The sequence below is a fragment of the Ambystoma mexicanum genome, chromosome 8 (genome assembly GCF_040938575.1).
Source record: "Ambystoma mexicanum isolate Mex_15411 chromosome 8, UKY_AmexF1_1, whole genome shotgun sequence".
Lineage (NCBI taxonomy): Eukaryota > Metazoa > Chordata > Amphibia > Caudata > Ambystomatidae > Ambystoma > Ambystoma mexicanum.
Genome location: NC_090929.1, coordinates 1,121,306,874 through 1,121,326,125, shown reverse-complemented (window position 1 = coordinate 1,121,326,125; position 19,252 = coordinate 1,121,306,874). Strand labels below are relative to the sequence as shown.

At 45.1% G+C, this 19,252-nt stretch overlaps 1 protein-coding gene across 1 annotated transcript in view; it reads right to left on the bottom strand.

The window, feature by feature from the left end:
• Positions 1-1,044: 1,044 nt before the first annotated feature.
• Positions 1,045-19,252, bottom strand: part of ERCC6 (ERCC excision repair 6, chromatin remodeling factor) — a 921,458-nt gene continuing 903,250 nt past the window's right edge. The window contains exon 21 of the mRNA XM_069611154.1: positions 1,045-4,841. Within this exon, the coding sequence (XP_069467255.1) occupies positions 4,407-4,841 (435 nt within the window). The 3' untranslated portion in view covers positions 1,045-4,406. The remainder of the gene's footprint in view (positions 4,842-19,252) is intronic.

Below are 19,252 nucleotides of genomic sequence, written 5' to 3'. Positions count from 1 at the left end.
TAACAGCAGGAAGAGGTACAGCAGGAGGAAGAGGTACAGCAGGAGGAAGAGGAACATACGGAGGTGGTGCAGAGGCACCAGGCCTTCGTTCATTTAACAATTTGTCGATAAACTCATCAGAAACATGAAGATCTTTAGAAGATAGATTTTCTGAATACCGAGTGAGAAAGCCCTGTCCATATTCCTATCCGACTCAGACTGTTTGTCCTGATCATATAACAACGCCTTTTCAGCATTTGTTTTATGACGGCGCACATGTTTTTCCCTACTTTTAAGCTGCTGCAACGCTTCTCTTTTCCAATTTTGCAAAACATCAAATGCTGCAGGTCTGGCCTTCTTTTTTTAACAAGACTGACTCTAAATATTCGATACGAGGGATTTCAAAACTACCATTGACTGGCCACTGAAGTTCGGAGGCATGGCTGGTTTGTCTGTGCCAAATTTTATTAAATACTACACTTCCAATGCCATGCTTACAGTACATAGTACATGCCGGTGACCCCTCCTGTGGTGCCGGATGGCTAAATTCCAAAGATTGTCTATCGCTGCGGAATAATGCCCTAAAGCAGCTAGACAATTTCCCAGGCATTTCTCAAATACTCGGTGTTACCTGGTCAATAATTGTGTCTGCAGATACAATGCGCCAAATTCAAATTGTCAGGGTTAAATTAAGAGTCGGGTAACGACTCACCTGACCAAACCTAAGGAGGACCGATCGGTTTACAAAGGACTTACCTAACGAATTTTACCTTGTGTATGGTGATTTCGGCAAATCTGCCCGCCTCAAAAAATTGACCCTCGTCAAGATGCCGTCTCAGACCACACGGCTATCGTCCAGGGAACGGATCGGGCAGCGCTGTTGAGGTGTCGCGTCTCGTTCAGTCGGGCCCGTTATGTCACAACGTCCGATCCCGGACCGATAGCGTGCGTCAACCTTCAATAATCCGGCATCAATCTTGAGGGTCCCTATTCCAGGCGCCAACTGTGAAAACAAGGAAATAATATGAGGCAGGGTAACCAAAAAGGAAACACACCAAACACAGGTTACAAAGGAACATACAAAGCACTTTATTTTATACTGAATCCAGTTACAAAAGAACAGAACAAAATTCAGATAGCTATCGACCCCCCAGTACAACACAGCGAACTCCGGCGTGGTTCGGTGTGCTTAGTGAGTGCAAATATTCATTGAAACAGTCAGGCTTTTACACATTTCAAGCCTGCTGTTCAGCCCTCCTTTGGGTTAACCATTCCATAAATAAGTTACTGCTCTAGGGTCCCTTGCCAGGTCAAATCTAGTTCATCTTAGGTTTATACATTAACAAGAAGAAATGGTAATAATGTATGCTCTAGGCCTAACATTACAATGCAGGACTTAGTTTATACAATGTAGTTAAGCAGGTGTTCTCATTCAATTATAGATCAGTTTCGGTGATACAGGTAATCCATTGCACACAGGTCAGCAGAAGGACAAGGTCTCAGCTCATGACCCTAACAAGTGGCCTGCAGGCAAGTTATACATTAGCTGTACAGAGGTCATCACAATCGAGTTCTGTTCTGAATAACATAGGCTACCATTTTAGCTCACATGGTGACTTTATAGAGCAAGAAAACCTAAAATGGCAGCTTGACCCAAAATGACAGTTTACATGGTTTCTAAGGTCAGGACCTTGCAATGCGAGTTTATTCACATGTAGTTTATAAGCAGCTTGGCGTAGGCCAATATACATATATTAATAGCAATAGGAGGCACGATATAATTTCTAGTTTGACAGACCCTTTATACTCGATGTTTTTGTCGAAGTCTTTAAAGACTTATCGACGTCGAAAGTCTTTTTCGTAGAGTCTGTCTTTTTAGGTGTCTGGGAAGAGTCCCTAGAAGACACCCTCAACAATTTCTTGTCGGACTTCTTAGTTTTAGACGTTCCTCTGTCACTTTTGTGACTAGAGGCATGACCTTCAACAGACATTTTTGAGGGGGTCTGGGCCGCGTTCTCTCACATTTTTCTGCCGCACCTTAGACACTTCTTAAACCCCGTTTTCGGAGTAGATGGGTTCGAGGAAGACGACATAATCACTTAAGACTGAAGCGCTGTTTTATTTCGATCCGAAGTGAAGCTAACGGAAAAACGGAACTGAGGCCAACGGGCACGCTCGAAGCATTTATACTACGGATGACGTCAACACTCGACGAAAGCTGCCGAGGGACATCGAAGCCGTCGCCTCGAGTGGAGCGCCCTCTGGTGGAGAGAGAAACATTTTCCAAAGCAGCAAAGCTGAATGTAAGGATATATCTAAGATGAGGAATACGTGGGAGGACACAATCCATTTGAAACCTGCTCGTCAGAACGGCCGTAGCTAGGTGAGGGGCATGACCCTGCTTGGGTCTACTGTGTCGATCCTTTATCGTTTTCTTGGAGAAGCCACGGCAGATTTAGCAATCTCCTTCTTTGTGGTCCGGCTGAAGGCAGTAGAGGCATTGAAGGGGTTTGTCCTCCACAAACATATTCCGCAGTCCACATCTGGTGCAGAGCTTGAAAGGGGATCTTCCTTCCTTCTGCTCCACCATGGCCAGAGGTGCGGAGTATGTCCGATAGCCTTTTGGAAACTTTTATGAAGATACTTGCCCTTGAGGAGCGCTGAAATTCACCAACAAATGAATCCCCGCTTGTTGGCAGATGGAGAGAAGAGCACTCGGGCTCGGTTTTGACAAAGCGCAAAAAACATACAATAGCTCACGGAGCAAAACTCGAGGACTCCCAACACTTCAATGTGCGGTAAAAGCCTGAAGATGGCTGCCAGAGGAGTGGCTTAGGGAGAGGGCAGTCATTGGCTGGGGGCAGTATGACCTGGAGTAGTGTGATTGGTTTAGAGGAGAAATACCGTTTTTAAGTGAAAGTGAAACAGTTTTTTCTTTTACTGAGGATTCCAGGCCCGACGACGGGAAATATTCATGAGCATGTGAATCCATGCCAGACCATGCTGGAGAACATATTTTTGTTAGTAAAGAATCTGGACCAAGAAGTAAAATTATATGTGAACTTAGTTTTCTACAACAGATCTGAAGCCAAATGACAGCCATACAATCCTCTGTACAACACCCTCCACTCTTCCATATCTCTAGATTTCTCCTGCAGATACATCAACCTTAAATAGCGATTTCCCTCTCCCTTTCATGGCTCTGTTCCACACAATTGTCCTGTATTGTCCTTCTCAAGAGTGCTTCATGTCTTAATTATCCGTCTTTAGCCACCAATTCTATTCCAAATGTTTAATGCCACAGTTATTGCTCCTTAATTCCCAATCGTGGGTTGCCCTACGGCACCCTGGTCCTACTTAACTCTAGGGTACACAATTCCATTTCTCCTACCTCTTTGCAACATTTACTCTTCGATATTCTGTCTGTAAAGAGATTATATATGAGAAAATGGACAAGATAATAAGTCAGCAAATGTACAATAAACTGACGGCTCAAAAGATATGGAACCACTTTTTAATCCAATCTGCAACATGTGGTAGGGAAAACACTACAGGGAGCTCACACTCCTGCATATATGGAAATCAGAAGGTATGTGCGGTAGAACAGAACAGAGCTCTCAGATTTCATGTAGCTTTACTAACGTGTTTGTAAATGTGAAGTCCTAAAAAAGACCAGTACCAAAAGGATCAGCAGTTGGTGAGAGAGAACATCAAGAGAACATAAAGGTTCTAATAAATCTATTAAAGTATATTTACACTGGGGCCTACATTGATACAAGTAAGATTCACTTGTAAACACAATTTGATGCAAAGATCTAGAGTGGATGGCTGCCAGCAAAACAGAGTAGAAGCACCAATGTCTCCATGAAGAAGAAGACATGTGTAGGGATGGTAATCATACATTTTTCCTCTACCACTATAAAGGGCTGGTTGTCACCCAGACCCTTACAGATCCTGTTGAAGGTACATATGATTTAGACTGTTAACAAATCCATGTTACCCAACATCTCTTTTTTATAAAGAACTGTGTCAACTAGTGCTGATGAGGGAGGGGGTGTCACGATTACAAGGCCACTCATTACAGCTGTGAAAAGGGGTTCTGGTTTTATATAATCACATATCGCAACGTCTGAACACAGCGCAGTAGGATCAACTCTACAGTGCTCCTTTGACATGGAACCGATGACCAGTGCTTTATCACACAGGGGAAGAGACCGAAGAGAAGGCAAAAAGACATTGCTCATTTCAGCATGAGGTAGATGCAGTTAAATTCCATTGTTCACTATACTGAATGCTACAGATATCAGTTTGGGGTAAAACCCAGCTGCTTTGTACAAAGTTATTTACAAATTGGGGTGGATGGCAAGGTCATGAGAGATGACTTGTCCAACATTCCAAAAGAACATTTCCTCCTCCACGCTACCACTTCAACGGAATGCTGGCTTCAACTTCCAGACACCCTGTCCGCCAGGGCCACGCGTAAATGTACAAAGGTTTCGGAGAAGTTCTCGGAAAACGCAAGCCTGGGCTGGTGTCAGCTTTGGCTCAAACTCCTGCAGCAGTTCCTGTGTGCTAGCCTGCCCGTCCACATGAGCCTGGAAGGCAATGTAATTGCGCATGTCTGCCAGCAACGCATCATGCTCTGTGGACACTGACTGATCCGTGGAAGGCTGTGGGATTTCCATTACATTGTCTTCACTCTCTGGCTGCTGCTGCATGAGATGGTTCCTTGCCTTCATTCTGGCCAGCAGAGCGGAGGATGAGAGCGCAGCAGGAGATGGGTCACTACCCTCTATGTTCCCAGTGAAATGCACAGGTGTAGTGGTCTTCTTTACATCTTCGGTCTTCTTTACATCTGCATTCTGAAACAAAAGAAAGTACATGCGTTATGAAGGAGGAAACCAGATGTACATGTGCCAAATAACAGAAGACTTCCACAAGCAACTCTATCTTGAATGCCTACTAAAAGCATTCTATAAAGGGAACACATTGCCATTTCCTATGAAGCACTCTGTATTCAGACACAGAAATGTAGGTGCTGGGCTCCGCATTCTCATCCCTGAATACAATGGGCAATAACAATGTTACTGCACATGGGCAAAGGGTTTGATTAAAAATGACTGGGGGATGGGACTCGGAGATGATATATATGCGAGAGAAAGGGAGAGAGGGCAGAGAAAGTATGTGTGTGTGTTAGTGCATGCGCACATTGCATATGTTCATCTAGTGGTGAGGTCTTCATAGAGATACAAACGTGGGTATTGAGAAATGAAAAATCCTAATCTGCTGTATGTTGCAGTTGCACAGAAACGTGTTTATTCTTGGAGCAACAGAGCAACGTCGGGTGCAATTCTGATGTGCAGGGATGGATTTTTAAAAACTCTTGAAGGCTAGAGATATAATTTATATGCCACTGCAGGAGAAGTACCATTTGCAGTCTAGCTGGGTAGTTTTGTAACAGCTACTTTAGATTATGCAGGGAAAATGTAGCTGGAGCAGTATTTTTGCAACTCATGTCCGTTTTAGCTTCACATGCTATGCATAGGCTGCCATCAAGTCCTTGGTTTATTATACTACCTGTTAAGAAATTTCTTGCAGTGGTGTCAAGAGGAGCAAATGAGTAAGTAGGTGTCAGAGTGATGTACATGCCCTTCCTACCACTGTCCTTTGACTAGATGCCATTTCAGATTGAATTGTGTATGGCTATTTTAGGTTACACAATGGAAAACACGTAAATGGTGTTTTATACATGAGCACAAAACTTTGAATTGAAGAGAATGTTTACATTTAAAATGATTTTGATCACTGGGGGTTTCATTTTCTGGCAATCAGAGAAGGTTTTTGGGCACTTGAATAGACAACGTTCAACTATGAAAGAAGCCTAGGACACTATTGCTCAACTTGTAGATTTGTTTATGAAAACCGTCAGTATCAACTATAGTTGGTATGCATCAGGCAAACCCCAGGTCTGTGGCATACTAAGGTTCTGCGGTGTTGTGTTTTGGTCATTGAGTAGCTTAGAAAAAGCTGAAGACACTTTTTTAAAAACATGCCATATTTCTCCAGCATGCTCTGCTAAATAAGTCCCATATTCAGAAACCAATCAACTTCTGGCAGATGAGTTCCGATGTAGAGCTATTTTATTCTGATTATCTCTATGGAGTAGCCCTCAGGCCGATTTCACTAGGAAAATCTTAGATATACATTTGAGGCACTGCGGCTCAAAGATCCCAGGGCTTAAGTATGTTAAAGATACATCATCTTTGGTTAAATGATCAGATTGGTATTTGAACGACGCAACAACTAAACTGAGGAGGAAACAGGTTAAATTGTTACTAATGAATACATTCCAGGCAGACCGACCATGAAGAACTAAAAGACATAACATAGGTCATTCTATGCTATCCACTTGCAGCTGCATAGAACAGTATTTACCATGAGTTTTAGAACCCTCAGAAAGAAACTGCTCATCAGTTTTAGATTTAATATTTGACATCTACTCACTTTAGCCTTATGGTTTCAATGGGATGATGACATTTGTCTGTGTCCTTTTTGTTCACAACATGAAGAAATTATAGTGGTGTTAATGCTGTCTAACTTTTTTCATTTACACATATCTGATTATGTGGAAACTTGAGTGGTGCAAACTTTTAGAAGAATTACGTATACAAAAGGTAAGTTAAATAGTAAGGATACGAAGGAAAGTTAAATAATTATGCATTGCCACTGTTGTGTTTTCACAATGCACTCGATGTCAACTTATAATGCATGTGTTGTTGCTTTTTATATGCCGGAACAGTTACTTTTATAAGATGTTATGGATGTTATCCAAAATAAACCTGCATTTGATTGGATTGAAAACACTCTAACCTGGAACGATCTTTGTTATCAATTATTTGGGGCCCACAAAGGCTTTCGGCTTCCTTAATATTGTGCAGCTGTGCATGCTGAAATATCCATTCTCTGTTAACTGTTGTAGTCACACCTAAAGGGAATTCTTATTGTAGTGTTGGACCTTCCTCTACCATTACCAAACCCAATGGCAAAAATAAAGATAATGCAAGGATGGCGGCCTGGGGCAAGGTCAGGGGAGTATTTTAACACAGGGAGCTAGGATCTGATAGCCCCCTCCTCAGAAATCCAAGGCTTCATTGATGCAAAAGCCTACTTCCCTCAGCCTCAATCTCCATTTACATGAAGATGTGCGGATGGCGTTTTGCTAAGAATGCCAGCATATCTGGTTGGAAATGCTTACAGGCAGCACTCCCTATTGTATTCCTCAAAGAGGATTTAAAAGAGATTTAAACTAAGACGCTATATGCTGATACCATCTGAAAAGGTTCTGTAATGAGGTGGGAGGAACAGAACAATCAGAAAAAAATATCTGCAGGCTTCATTCAGAGAATAATTTGGAGTAAAGGTAATAATAACATAAAGGGATCCAACATTAAATCATTTAACTGGACCAGTCGTATCAGTAGAAATAAGAAACTCGCTCTTAAGCATAATGCCCATCTACCTTACAGAGTCTAATGTTTAATAGTAGGTGTGGATAATTCGTAGCCTCAGTAGGGTATGTCCCCCTCTTACTCAAGCTGTGTTGTAATAGTCATGTATTGCTGGCTTGGAGACCATCAGCCATGGTTTTCTCTTTTCACGAGTCCTAGGATTTAGGGCCTGGTGAGAAAACTCCTATATAACCTGGGGACAAACTCAACAATAAACATATAGATATTTCTATATGAAAAAGTGTGTGAAGTAGAACTAGGTCAAGTGAGAATATACATAGTACATTCCCCAAGTTAATTCACAAGGCCCTGGGGCCTCCGCAACCAGGAACATGTTCTTCAGATAACTCATAATCTCAGGGATGTTTTCAGGGTCCCAGGACACTTTCCGTAGGCATTTATCCTTTTGGATGATTCCTCTGTCAAATAGCTCATTGGGATGTCTACCAGGACCAATGCTGTATCATACCCCTCTGGCACAAGAGAATTTTAGATGCTTTAGCAAGGCAAGACCTTTAACTTCCACTCTTACCCTAGTTGTTCTGTGAGGTAGGAATTTTGTCTACCTCGCCCCTGGTTTCTCAAGTATTAGGCCCTGGGGCCTCCGCAACCAGGAACATGTTCTTCAGATAACTCATAATCTCAGGGATGTTTTCAGGGTCCCAGGACACTTTCCGTAGGCATTTATCCTTTTGGATGATTCCTCTGTCAAATAGCTCATTGGGATGTCTACCAGGACCAATGCTGTATCATACCCCTCTGGCACAAGAGAATTTTAGATGCTTTACCAAGGCAAGACCTTTAACTTCCACTCTTACCCTATTTGTTCTGTGAGGTAGGAATTTTGTCTACCTCGCCCCTGGTTTCCCAAGTATTGCAAGCTTCATTTGATGGAATAGCGACCTTGCCTCCCATTAGCCTGCTCTGCAACTTCTTGATTCAAGGCTTGGCACTATCAGACTTTAGGCCCAGGATCCTAGCAGGCTCTTGAGTCCAGCCTTACAAACTGTCAGGTTTTGCAATGGACCTCACTTAACTTAAGCCACTCAGTTTCGTAGCTTTCTTACTAACTGGCCTATTTGCCTCCACCAATGCAGGTTCTGGCTCTCCATCTGTTCTCCTCCACCCTCTTCATTGCAAAACAACGTACACTCTAGAATGCTATCTTAGCCACCTCAACAGGAGGTGTCGGCCTCTTTTTATAAGTGCACTCAAGAAGCAATTATCCCAATGAGTGCTCTGGTTGCTTGGTCCATTTACCCATTAATAGCTTTGTTCATGAAAGGTTCTCCAATGATGGTTCCACCTTCTGCTCATGTGTACTGAGCTGAACTATTCCTAAAACAAGGTGCTTGTGCATTTTAAAAATTACATTTGGCCACTGCCCTGGGCCCCACAGTGAGAGGGCTCAAAATCCCTATCTCCCATTTTAGGGCCAGACATCCTCATAATGGCAGCCAGGGCTATCCTCTTAAAAAGCAGAAGCTGTTAGGCAGATTGTTTGCATTTGCGAGAAAGTCTGCTTGATGCATGTCTGCCACACAGCTGTTATTCTCCCTCCTATGGTTGAATTCTCATCTGACTCTGGTCCAGGTCTAGTTTGGATTTTCCTTGGCCAGCAAGAACTCGGCAGCGAGTCCTGCTCAGTCTTTGGGCTTGCCAGTGGAGACTGGAGGGAATTCCGAGGGCACCTTTCGTACAGTAGGCCAGAAGATTGGACCAGAGAGCCCGGCTGGAGTCAGAAGGACTCCATGAAGATGAACAAGTAAAGGAACAGCAGTTCAGGAACTCCAGATCAAATCAAAGAAAGCATGATAGTGACCACAGTCAGGTATTACATATCATGGTTGGAACAAAGTGCAGCACGATAGGCCACAGTATATGTCCATACAAAGAGGACTGTACAAGGGTCGCGCTACACTGTTCAGTCATCGAAGGAAAGGCCACGCAGAGGCAACAGCCACACCAGTATTTCTGAAGGGATGTGGTGCTCAGATTCTGCGTTAAGAAGCAGAGGCGATACCTTTGATGTTGGAGGACGACGAAAATGCTTTCACAGGAACAGATCCAGTTGCCCCCACCAGACTGTTTTGGGTCTGTCTTTGCTGCTTCTGGTGTTTTCAGGATGTCATGGTGATTCTCAAGACTCAAAGATTACTTGGCACTACCTGCCCCTGAGCTCTGGGTTGTCAATGTGGGTTGAGTATCCATTTCGAAGGCTGTTGATCCATAGTTATTCAAACTGACCGAGCGTGTGGCTTGGCCCTGCTCCAGCTCCCTGACTTCATTCACTACCCTGTCAGGCATCTTAGCTGGGTCTAGGGACCTGGCATGGCCCTCTCCTCTCGGCCCGTCTCCTAACCTTGGCATTATTCCCATATCACTAAAGTTTTCTGCTGTAACCCTGGTTACCTCTAGTGATTTGTGTATAGTTGGCAGACAAGGCTGAGGTTGGAGTGGGGAGCATAGGGTTTTATCTGTGTATCTGATCTTTGACATGCATTATGGAGCGGGTGGCGGGTGTTCATCCCCGGACCCAATGGTCACCATCCTCATCATACAGCATTTTACTTTGTCACAGATCCCAAAAGGGTACAAGCATTCAAGATCACATCCCCAATGAGGTCTGGGAAAAATTGTCAGAGAATAAAAAAAAAAATAGCAAATATGTAGATAACTCACAAAATGGGTAAAGGGTGGACTTTCTACCTTGTACAACCATTCAATTATTCACTATTGCACCGACATTTTATTCTATATTTCAGTCCAACTGATTCACCTTCTACTGTGCTTACACTTTCTTTATTCATTCACTGCAACCAAAGATGAGCAAAGGAGGCTTAGAGGTCATGATTTACATTGCCAGACATACAAGTTTCAAAGCAACTCATGAATTGTGCCTTTGGGATTCCATAGCACTTTATTCATACTCCAGAACACTAAATGCATGACACCTAAAGTGGTGTAGTTGAACCTCCATATGTGTGCTCTGTACAGACACTGATGAAAATAAATGGATCTTTGGGTAGATACCTATTGAGGCAATGCTTTAGGAGAGCCATTTATTGGATTGTGGTGTAGAGAGTCTTGTGAAGGTGGGGACATATTAGAGAGAGATGCATGTAGGTATATTTATGTATAGATTATATGATGAAAATGGGCTTCCTGATATAGAGATTTCCAGTGCCTCTACAAGCATAGGGATTTGAGAAACTAACCTTAGTGGATCTGCAAAATTTACAAAAAGTCCAACCAAACTCTCACTGATGGAATGACTGAGCAGCAATGAAATCAGTAAAGTACAGTTAGCACAAACAGGCGATTGTCAAGCAAGATCATTCACACAGGTTAAGTATCAGAAATATAGTTATTTAACAACACTTGTGCAATAGTCCAAGTATACTAAAAGTTAAGCTAAATTATATGTACATACACACACCAAAACATTAGTGTCTAATTGAGACAATTACCACACTTTGGGTTCAAGCTTAAATTGTGGGGAAATACATTAAACAGTTATCATCAGCCTTAGACAATTATAAGGCAGCGAATAAGCTTAAGCAGTCCAACCCCTAACCTAGGAACAATTGTTCAACAAGAGTTTCTGATAAGTACCCGATACTGGATACTTAGGAGTCTCAAAGGGTTTCAAAATTTGGCCCATTGGATTCAGTTGGGATCAATGCAATAGTCAAGTGTGGTTATGTCATGACAATTTCCTGAGAGAGTACTTTCTAGTTTCGTGTGTAGGAAGGAGGCGGCTACCAACCCCAAAGGTCTATGGCAATCCCAGACAGGATTCGTATACCCAGTTGCCACAACCAAATGTAATGTAAGGGTAACTGCAGGATAGGTCTAATGGGGGTGGGTGGGCTTAAAAGAGGCAGTATGCAGCCCTGTTCCTTGAACCGCAACCAAGGAGACCAATGACTAAGTAAATCTACGCCATTGGGAATGCTCTTTGTTTGTTTATTTATTTGTAATGCGCGCCAGACCCAAGGGTAACTGGGCGCAAAGAGAAGAGAATATGCAAAGTTTACAATGTTACATAGAATTACAATGTAACAGAGTTACAGTGTTACATAATTTACAGTGATAAAGAGAAGGTATGTACAGACTTAGCAGGGAGGCATTGCTATAAAGCGAGGCAGTAGGTTGTATACAGTGTTACTAAAATTATTTACAATTGTGATATATCTCTAATAATATATATATACATTCAGATAAAGTAGGGGGGCGTGGCCTGGAGCCGATGGCGTACAGAGGCTGAATAGCCGAGCAGCGGCCGAGACGCCGTTTCTCGATCCTTTTTGCCGGTATAAGAAGTGCCTACGACCGCGAAAAGCTGATGCGGAGGTGCGAGAAGCCAACCCCGACGCAACCTGCTCGACCAACTGGGAATTCGGACCCTCTGGTCGGCGAAATTGTCCTCAAATCATACTCCCTCCCCCGCTCCCATACGCATCCAAGATGGCGTCCGGCGCCATTAAGCGGAAACTCCGAGAAAGAAGCCGCCATCAAACGGCATCCGGGGACTAAGGAGGCCAGATCGAGCAGAGACACCACGACGGAGGACGATCGCATGCAGAACATCGGAAGGGAGAGCCCCCATCCTACTTCTCACCACTGGGCGAGGCCCCCCACAGCGGCACCTCTACACCCGCGGTACACTACGCGGGCTCATCCGTCTCTGGGGACGGCCAGCTGAGGGCGCACACTACCACCGGAGGTTCCTCCCCAGCGTCGCCCCGGGGCACAGGACATCGTGAACCAGTTGCAAGAGCCCACATATCTCTCGCTCAGAGGCAGGGGCAGTTCGGCGACTTCAGATATAGCACCCCTACACCCCTGCAGCTTCGGATTTATTGACTTTTGACACCTTGGGAACGTCACTCATTACTTTACACACAGAGAGACAGCTAATACCCCCACCGGTAACTCATCTAAAGTGTCCCAGGGCAGCACCACGGAGACTCCAAAATGGCCACCAGGAACAAAGCGAAAGCAGCCACAATGGACTCATTTGTATCCGCCAAGCCAAAACCCCCACACTGGCTCACTCTTGTGCTCCAGAGATTACCCACACGAAAGAAGGGGAACCCATGGATAACCACTCCCAAATATTGGAGGCTATTGCTTCATTGAGGACACACAGACTCTAAGATAGACAAATTTAAAATGGACATTCAACTCATGCGTCAGGACGCTCGCAAATTAACCGAGAGGGTGACAAACACCGAGACTTCATTAGAAGAAGCGGCAGGAGCCACGGCAGTCTTGAAGTCCAAGGTTGCAGACCTAGAGAAGAGATCCGAGGAGGCCGAAGGAAGGGCTAGACGGGGCAATATTAGGATCCTAGGAGTACCAGAGGGAAACGAAGGCCCGAACACTACAGCCTATATAGAATCCTTGCTACAACAGGAGATTGGGGCCGGGAAATTGTCGCAAGATTTGCGGTCAAAAGGGCCCACAGGTCACTCCAGAAGCGACCCCCACCTGGATCATTTCCACGGCCAATAATTGCTAAAATCCTAAACTTTCAAGATAGGGAGATTATCCTTTGCCACTCCAGGGAAGAAGGCCCCATCGAACGTGGCGACTCTAAAATAACCATTTATCCCGATTACACTCAGAAAGTGCAGAGGGAGAGGAACTCTTTTGTCCCGGTAAAAGCAAGACTCCGACAACTGAACCTGAAATACAGGCTGCTCTACCCATCACGTCTGAAAGTCATCTTCAACGGACGAGCCATATTCCTAGAAAACCCAACGGCCGCCAACATGTGGCTGGAAGACAACAACCTTGCAGATGGTAAAGATGCTCCCGAGATGGAAGAATGAGTCTCTCAGACCGTCGGCACACGACACACGCTGCCACAAATGACCACAACAAGCACATTCAACCGGACCCCAGAAGGTAATCCAACTAACAGTTAGCTACATAGAAACGGCGGTTGCCAGACATTTGGTCGAAAAAAATTTCGTCGACCAGACAAATGGTGGAACCAATTTGGTCGAAAACCAAATGGTCGAATTTTTTTTTTTATTTTAACCCTTTTTTTTTGGGGGGGGGGTCCCCCCCCCCCAACCCCCTTTTTTTTCTCTAAAAACCCCTTTTTTTACTAAACGAAAACCCGAAAAATAAATATATAAATAAAAAAAAAATTCAACCATTTGGTTTTGGACCAAATTGCGTCGACCAAATTGCAGTCGACCAGTTTTTTTTCGACCAGTTGACTGGACACCAGAAACGGCCCTCGTTCGGCCTCTCCGCCAGACACCAGCCCTTCCCCCGCAGACAATCCGGGTCGGGACAGCCAGCTGCCCGACCCTGCTCGCGCCCGACACCCGGATGGGTCTGGACGGCTCGAGAGCGCCCGAGCACCACAACGATGATGTAGTCGCTGGGCGCACCAGTTTGAGTTTTGTTAACAGTTTTGTTAGTTATACAGTCTTCATACCACTATTGCCGAAGAAACACAGGATGGGTGCATGCCACAACTTGGGGGGAGAAGAACCCGATTACTCCCGTCAACGGCCTAATAACCTAAGATTGGCATCACTACAGGCTCCAGAGGATGAGCTGCCAGCCAGCCTCAAAACATTGACCCGATGGCGTCACAACTCAAGGTCATGACGTGGAATGTGAGGGGGATGGGCTCATACCTGAGACGAAATCGAATACAATATCTATCCTATCTCTGCAGGAAAAAGGTCTCAATTGCAATGTTACAAGAGACGCATCTTACAGAAGACACCATGTCCAAAATAATAGAGCGATAGGCTGGGACCGGGAGAGGTTCCCCCTACTCCAAATACTCAAGGGGGGTGTTCACATGGGTGAACCCGAATGTGCCCTTCCAATTGCAAGGATTCGAGTCCGATAAAGAAGGAAGATTTGTGATAATGTGGGGCATCATCGAACAGACTCCAATCTGCCTAGTTAATTCGTACTTCCCGCAACACGGGATACCATCTCACCTCAGGGCAATATGCTCAAAGATAGCACACCACCGAAATAGGACCTTTATATGGGGGCTGGGGGGGGACTTCAACTGCGTCATGCATGCCTCTATGGACAGGTCTGCACCACCCCCCCCATTCCAAGTAACCCTGCAACATGTGCTCTGACAGAAACACTGCAACAACTCGACTTGGTGGATATGTGGAGGGAACAACTTCCTGTTGAAAAGATATATTCCTATTATTCAGCCCCGCATAAGATCCACACGAGAATCGACTATCTGTTCATCGACAGGGAACAAATATCATTGGCAGAAACCACGGCATATTTAGGAAGATCAATCTCAGATCACTCCCCACTGATTATGCAATGGCAATTAACAGGGCCTAGACCACCAATCCCCATGTGGAGAATGCCCACTGCAGCCCTCGCCGACCCGGAATTCAGGGAAGACCTCGCTGAAAAACTAGAAGAATACATTGACATTAATAAAGGCTCCGTATCTACCTGGAGCATGCTGTGGGAAGCCATGAAGGTTGTGACCAGAGGAGAAATAATATCAAAAGCTGGAGGCACTCGTAGGCAATTGAGGTCTGAACTCGAAGCACATGAAAAAGAGATCTCCCGTCTAAAATCCACCTCGAATATTACTCCGGAAGTTGAAACAAAGTTGAAGGAAGCCCGTGAGAAGTGCCAATCTTCCTGGGACAGATTGGAGAAGTTTGACTTCGCGACATACACTACCAGGTCTCAGAAGGAATCCGACAAACCCGGCAGACTGCTGGCCTGGCTGTGTAAGCGTGAAAGTCCCAGGCACCTCCCAACAGAGATATTAGACGAGAATGAGACAAGTCACAAGACACAACTGGGAATTAATGAAGCATTTGCCAAATTCTACTCCAGATTGTACTCCCACGAAACACAAGTAGGCAGAGACGAAATCAAAGAAACACTAGATGAGATAGGCCTCCCCAAAATATCCAGCGAACAGGGAGAGACACTCGAGATGGAAATCACAGCAGAAGACGTGACTAGTGCAATCCGATCGCTAGCCACCTGTAAGGCTCCCGGAAGTGACGGCCTCCCACCTGAATTTTATAAAACATACGAATCCATCCTCACCCCAATCCTCCACGAGGTCTACCTGGTGGCCTACGAAAACAGGGTCTTAACTAACACTATGAAAGAGACAATAATTAATCCCATGCTCAATCCAAACAAACCACCCACTGACTGACTCTTATCGCCCTCTGGCCATGATAAATTATGATAGTAAGATCCTCACCACTATACTGGCAAGCAGACTCGCTAGGGTGGTAGGGTCCCTAATCCACGAAGACCAGAATGGCTTTGTCCCAGGACGCAACACCACGGCCAACCTGAGAAGGCTTCAACACATTATGGCCGAAACCTATGAGAATGAGGAAGACCTGGCAGTACTATCACTCGATGCCATCAAGGCCTTTGATTCCATCTTCTGGGAGTGGCTCATCGAGGTGCTGAGGGGGTTCGGGTTTGGCGAGGGCTTTGTCAGATGGATCACAGTACTCTATAATTCTCCTATGGCAAGAGCAAAAACTGGCAGAACGGTGTCTGAATCCTGGAAAAGGACAAGGGTGCCCACTGTCGCCCATGCTATACGTATTGGGCCTTGAGCCAATTGCCATATACTTTAGGAATCAATTCTTTGACGCTGGCATCAAAGTGGGCAACGAACATAACATAATATCCCTGTACGCTGACAATGTCCTTTTATACTTGAAAGATCCCCAGGTCAACGCACCAATCACATTGGATGTACTAGACAACTATGCAAAATACTCTGGGATCAAATTCAGTAGACTGAAATCCTCCGCCTTTCCCTTGGCCAGCCTGAGAGGCTTAGAAGAACTGACCTCTCGGACATTGGGATAAAGTGGCAATTCGACACGTTCCGGTACCTAGGAATTAATGTGAGTCACACCCCGATGCTCACACACGAGCACAACACAGAGGTAGCAATAACCAGCCTTCGCAGATCCATGAAATTGTGGTCTAGACTCCCACTTGCGATGGTGGGCAGGGCAGCAATCGTCAAGATGATACTCCTCCCCCGATTTCTGTACTTCTTCGTCAACATATGCTACTACGTCAGACCGCCCTTCTTTAAGAAATTAGAGGCACTTATCAGGGACTTCCTATGGGGACCTACCAGGCATAAATTGATTTTGGCTATCCTATCCCTCCCATATAAGGAGGGGGGAATACAACTCCCAGACCTCCAATTGTATAATCTCGCGGCACAGCTTAGCCACGTGACGAAGTGGCTTTCTGACGAACCATCAGCCGAGCTGGGACTATTGAAACAATCTCCCTCCAGAATATTCCCCAAGGAAACTCTTTGGAGCCCTCTACGACAATCCCCAGATGCCCCCCCTGATCATCGAACTTGGCAGGCAGATCTGGACCAGAACCTGCTACATCAGACAGGTGAAACACCCTTACTCTCCAGACAACCCCATTCTGGTTAAAGTGTGCAAAACAGAATCAGATCTCTCCACATCCAGGAGGTGGGAGGACTCCGGAATCTACACATGGGGAGACATGTTTGAGGAGGGCGAATTCAGGGATTTAGAATCGCTGCGGGCTAATGAGGGGCTATCAAGCGGCCAGTTCCTCTGGTATTATCGGCTCAAACAAACCGCCAAGAAGATCTGGTGCAACTGGCCAGAGGAACCCACCCTGGACCCACTGTTACAAGAGATGCACAACCTCACGGATGGCTGGAAACCGGTCTCTCGACTCTATAGTAGACTCATCGATAAACCCAACCCCAAAAGTGCGACACTGAAGGCGAAATGGGAAACAGATCTTGAAACTATGCTTACAGACAAGGAATGGGAAAGAACGCTACTATACCCTAAGAAGGTGTCGAGAAACTCCAGATTCGGTCAGATACAACTAAACGTCCTGTATCGGACGTTTATGACCCCACACAGGGTGGCCTCCTTCAACAAACAGGCCTCCCCGGCTTGCCCATGGTGCGGAAACGACAAAGCTGATCTGATCCACATGTTCTGGACTTGCACCAGGACAATGGCGCTGTGGTCCAAAGTCAAACAAACCTGCACTGACGCCGGGGTAAGCAGATACGAATGGACACCCGGGGAATGCTTATTAGGGGCCTACCCCAGACCAAGCAAATACAAACATGACGTTAAGTTGATGGACATTTCATGTAGCCTTGCAAAAAGAACTATAGCCATGGCATGGAAGTCACCAGGGGGCCCTAGACATGAACGCTGGTTAAAAGAACTAGAGAGATGGACTGCAGCCGAAACCAGAGCCTGGCAAGATGGAATCGCCTCTGACGGAGACTTTGCGAGTGGCACCCTGGACTCTTGGAAGGCCCTCCTGAGAGATATACACTTCAGTGTAGACCATAAACTCCCCTGATAAACCCCATTACTCTACCATATAGGATCCCTCACACTAGCCTGGACATGGCGATCTCCTTGACCGAGATCCCTCCCACTTCCCGAGATGTCGGAACCCCCATCTGCACCCATGCCCACCCAAGTAAGAGGAACTGTTCCCTTGAAGACTGTTGTTGTTTATGTTTATTGTTTTAGTTAATTTTCTTGTATTTGTATGTATTTAATACAAATGACAATAAAATACGTTTAAAAAAAATACATTCAGTAAAGTAGCATAACACAAGTGTCTATCAGTACCTTACATATTTTTGTCATTGAGGTGTTTGGTAAGATTCATTCTAAGTGTAAGAAAGGTTGGTCTGTTCTCAGGTTGTGTGGCAGGGCATTCCACCATTTAGCGGCTAGCACAGAGAAACTAGTGCCGCCAATTTTAGCAAGTTTAAATCTAGGAATTACCAAGCAGTTGGAGTTGGGGGTTCTTGTCGATCTACTGGAGATTTCTTTTTTTTTTATTCTGTCCATCAGGTAGCTAGGAGCAGCGTTGTTGAGGGCTTTGTGCGTCAAGGAGAGCATTTTTAGATGGATTTTATTGTTGGTGGAGAGCTATTTGTATTGGTGTCTGATAGAAGAGATATATTCCCTTTTATTTATGCCTAGAGCAGCTCTGAGGGCATTATTTTGTAAGATTTGTAGCGTTTTGGTGATAGTTTTGTTAGCACCACTGTAAAGGGCATTACAATAATCAAGTCGGGATAATATTAAGGCTCTCGCCAGAATCATACAACTATCGTTAGATAAGAAGGGTTTGCCTGCTCCTATTAATTTACAGGTATAAGCTGTAGTGGAAGCTAAGGAGTTAACTTGTTTGGTGAAAGACATGGTGGAATCGAGATAGAAACCTAGTGTTTTTTACTTCTCTCGAAACCTTAATGCTATTGCCATCTATATTAAACATGGAGTAGTCCTTGCCTAACTTGTTGATATTGCCCTGCGTGCCCAGGATGATCAGCTCGGTCTTATCATCATTCAGGCATAGGCCATGGGATGCCATCCATGCCTGAATAATGAGGTACACCCTATTCACAACTCCCTGTCCTTGCTGTGATCCCCAGAAAGCGGGAGGAGAATCTGTGTATCATCTGCATAGTTAGTGTAGGTGATACCTAGAAGGTCCAGATCATCGAAGAGGGGTTTGGTGAATATGTTGTATAGGGTCGGTGAGACACAAGAGCCTTGAGGGACTCCACACATGATTGGTGAAGGGTCGGCAGCTGCCGAAGGGGAGAAGACTCATTGTTCTCTCGCTCAAAAAGGATTCAATCCATTTAGCGGCATGGGTGGAGAAGTGTGCAGCAGTGTCCAAGTGTTTGCAAAGGACCTTATGGT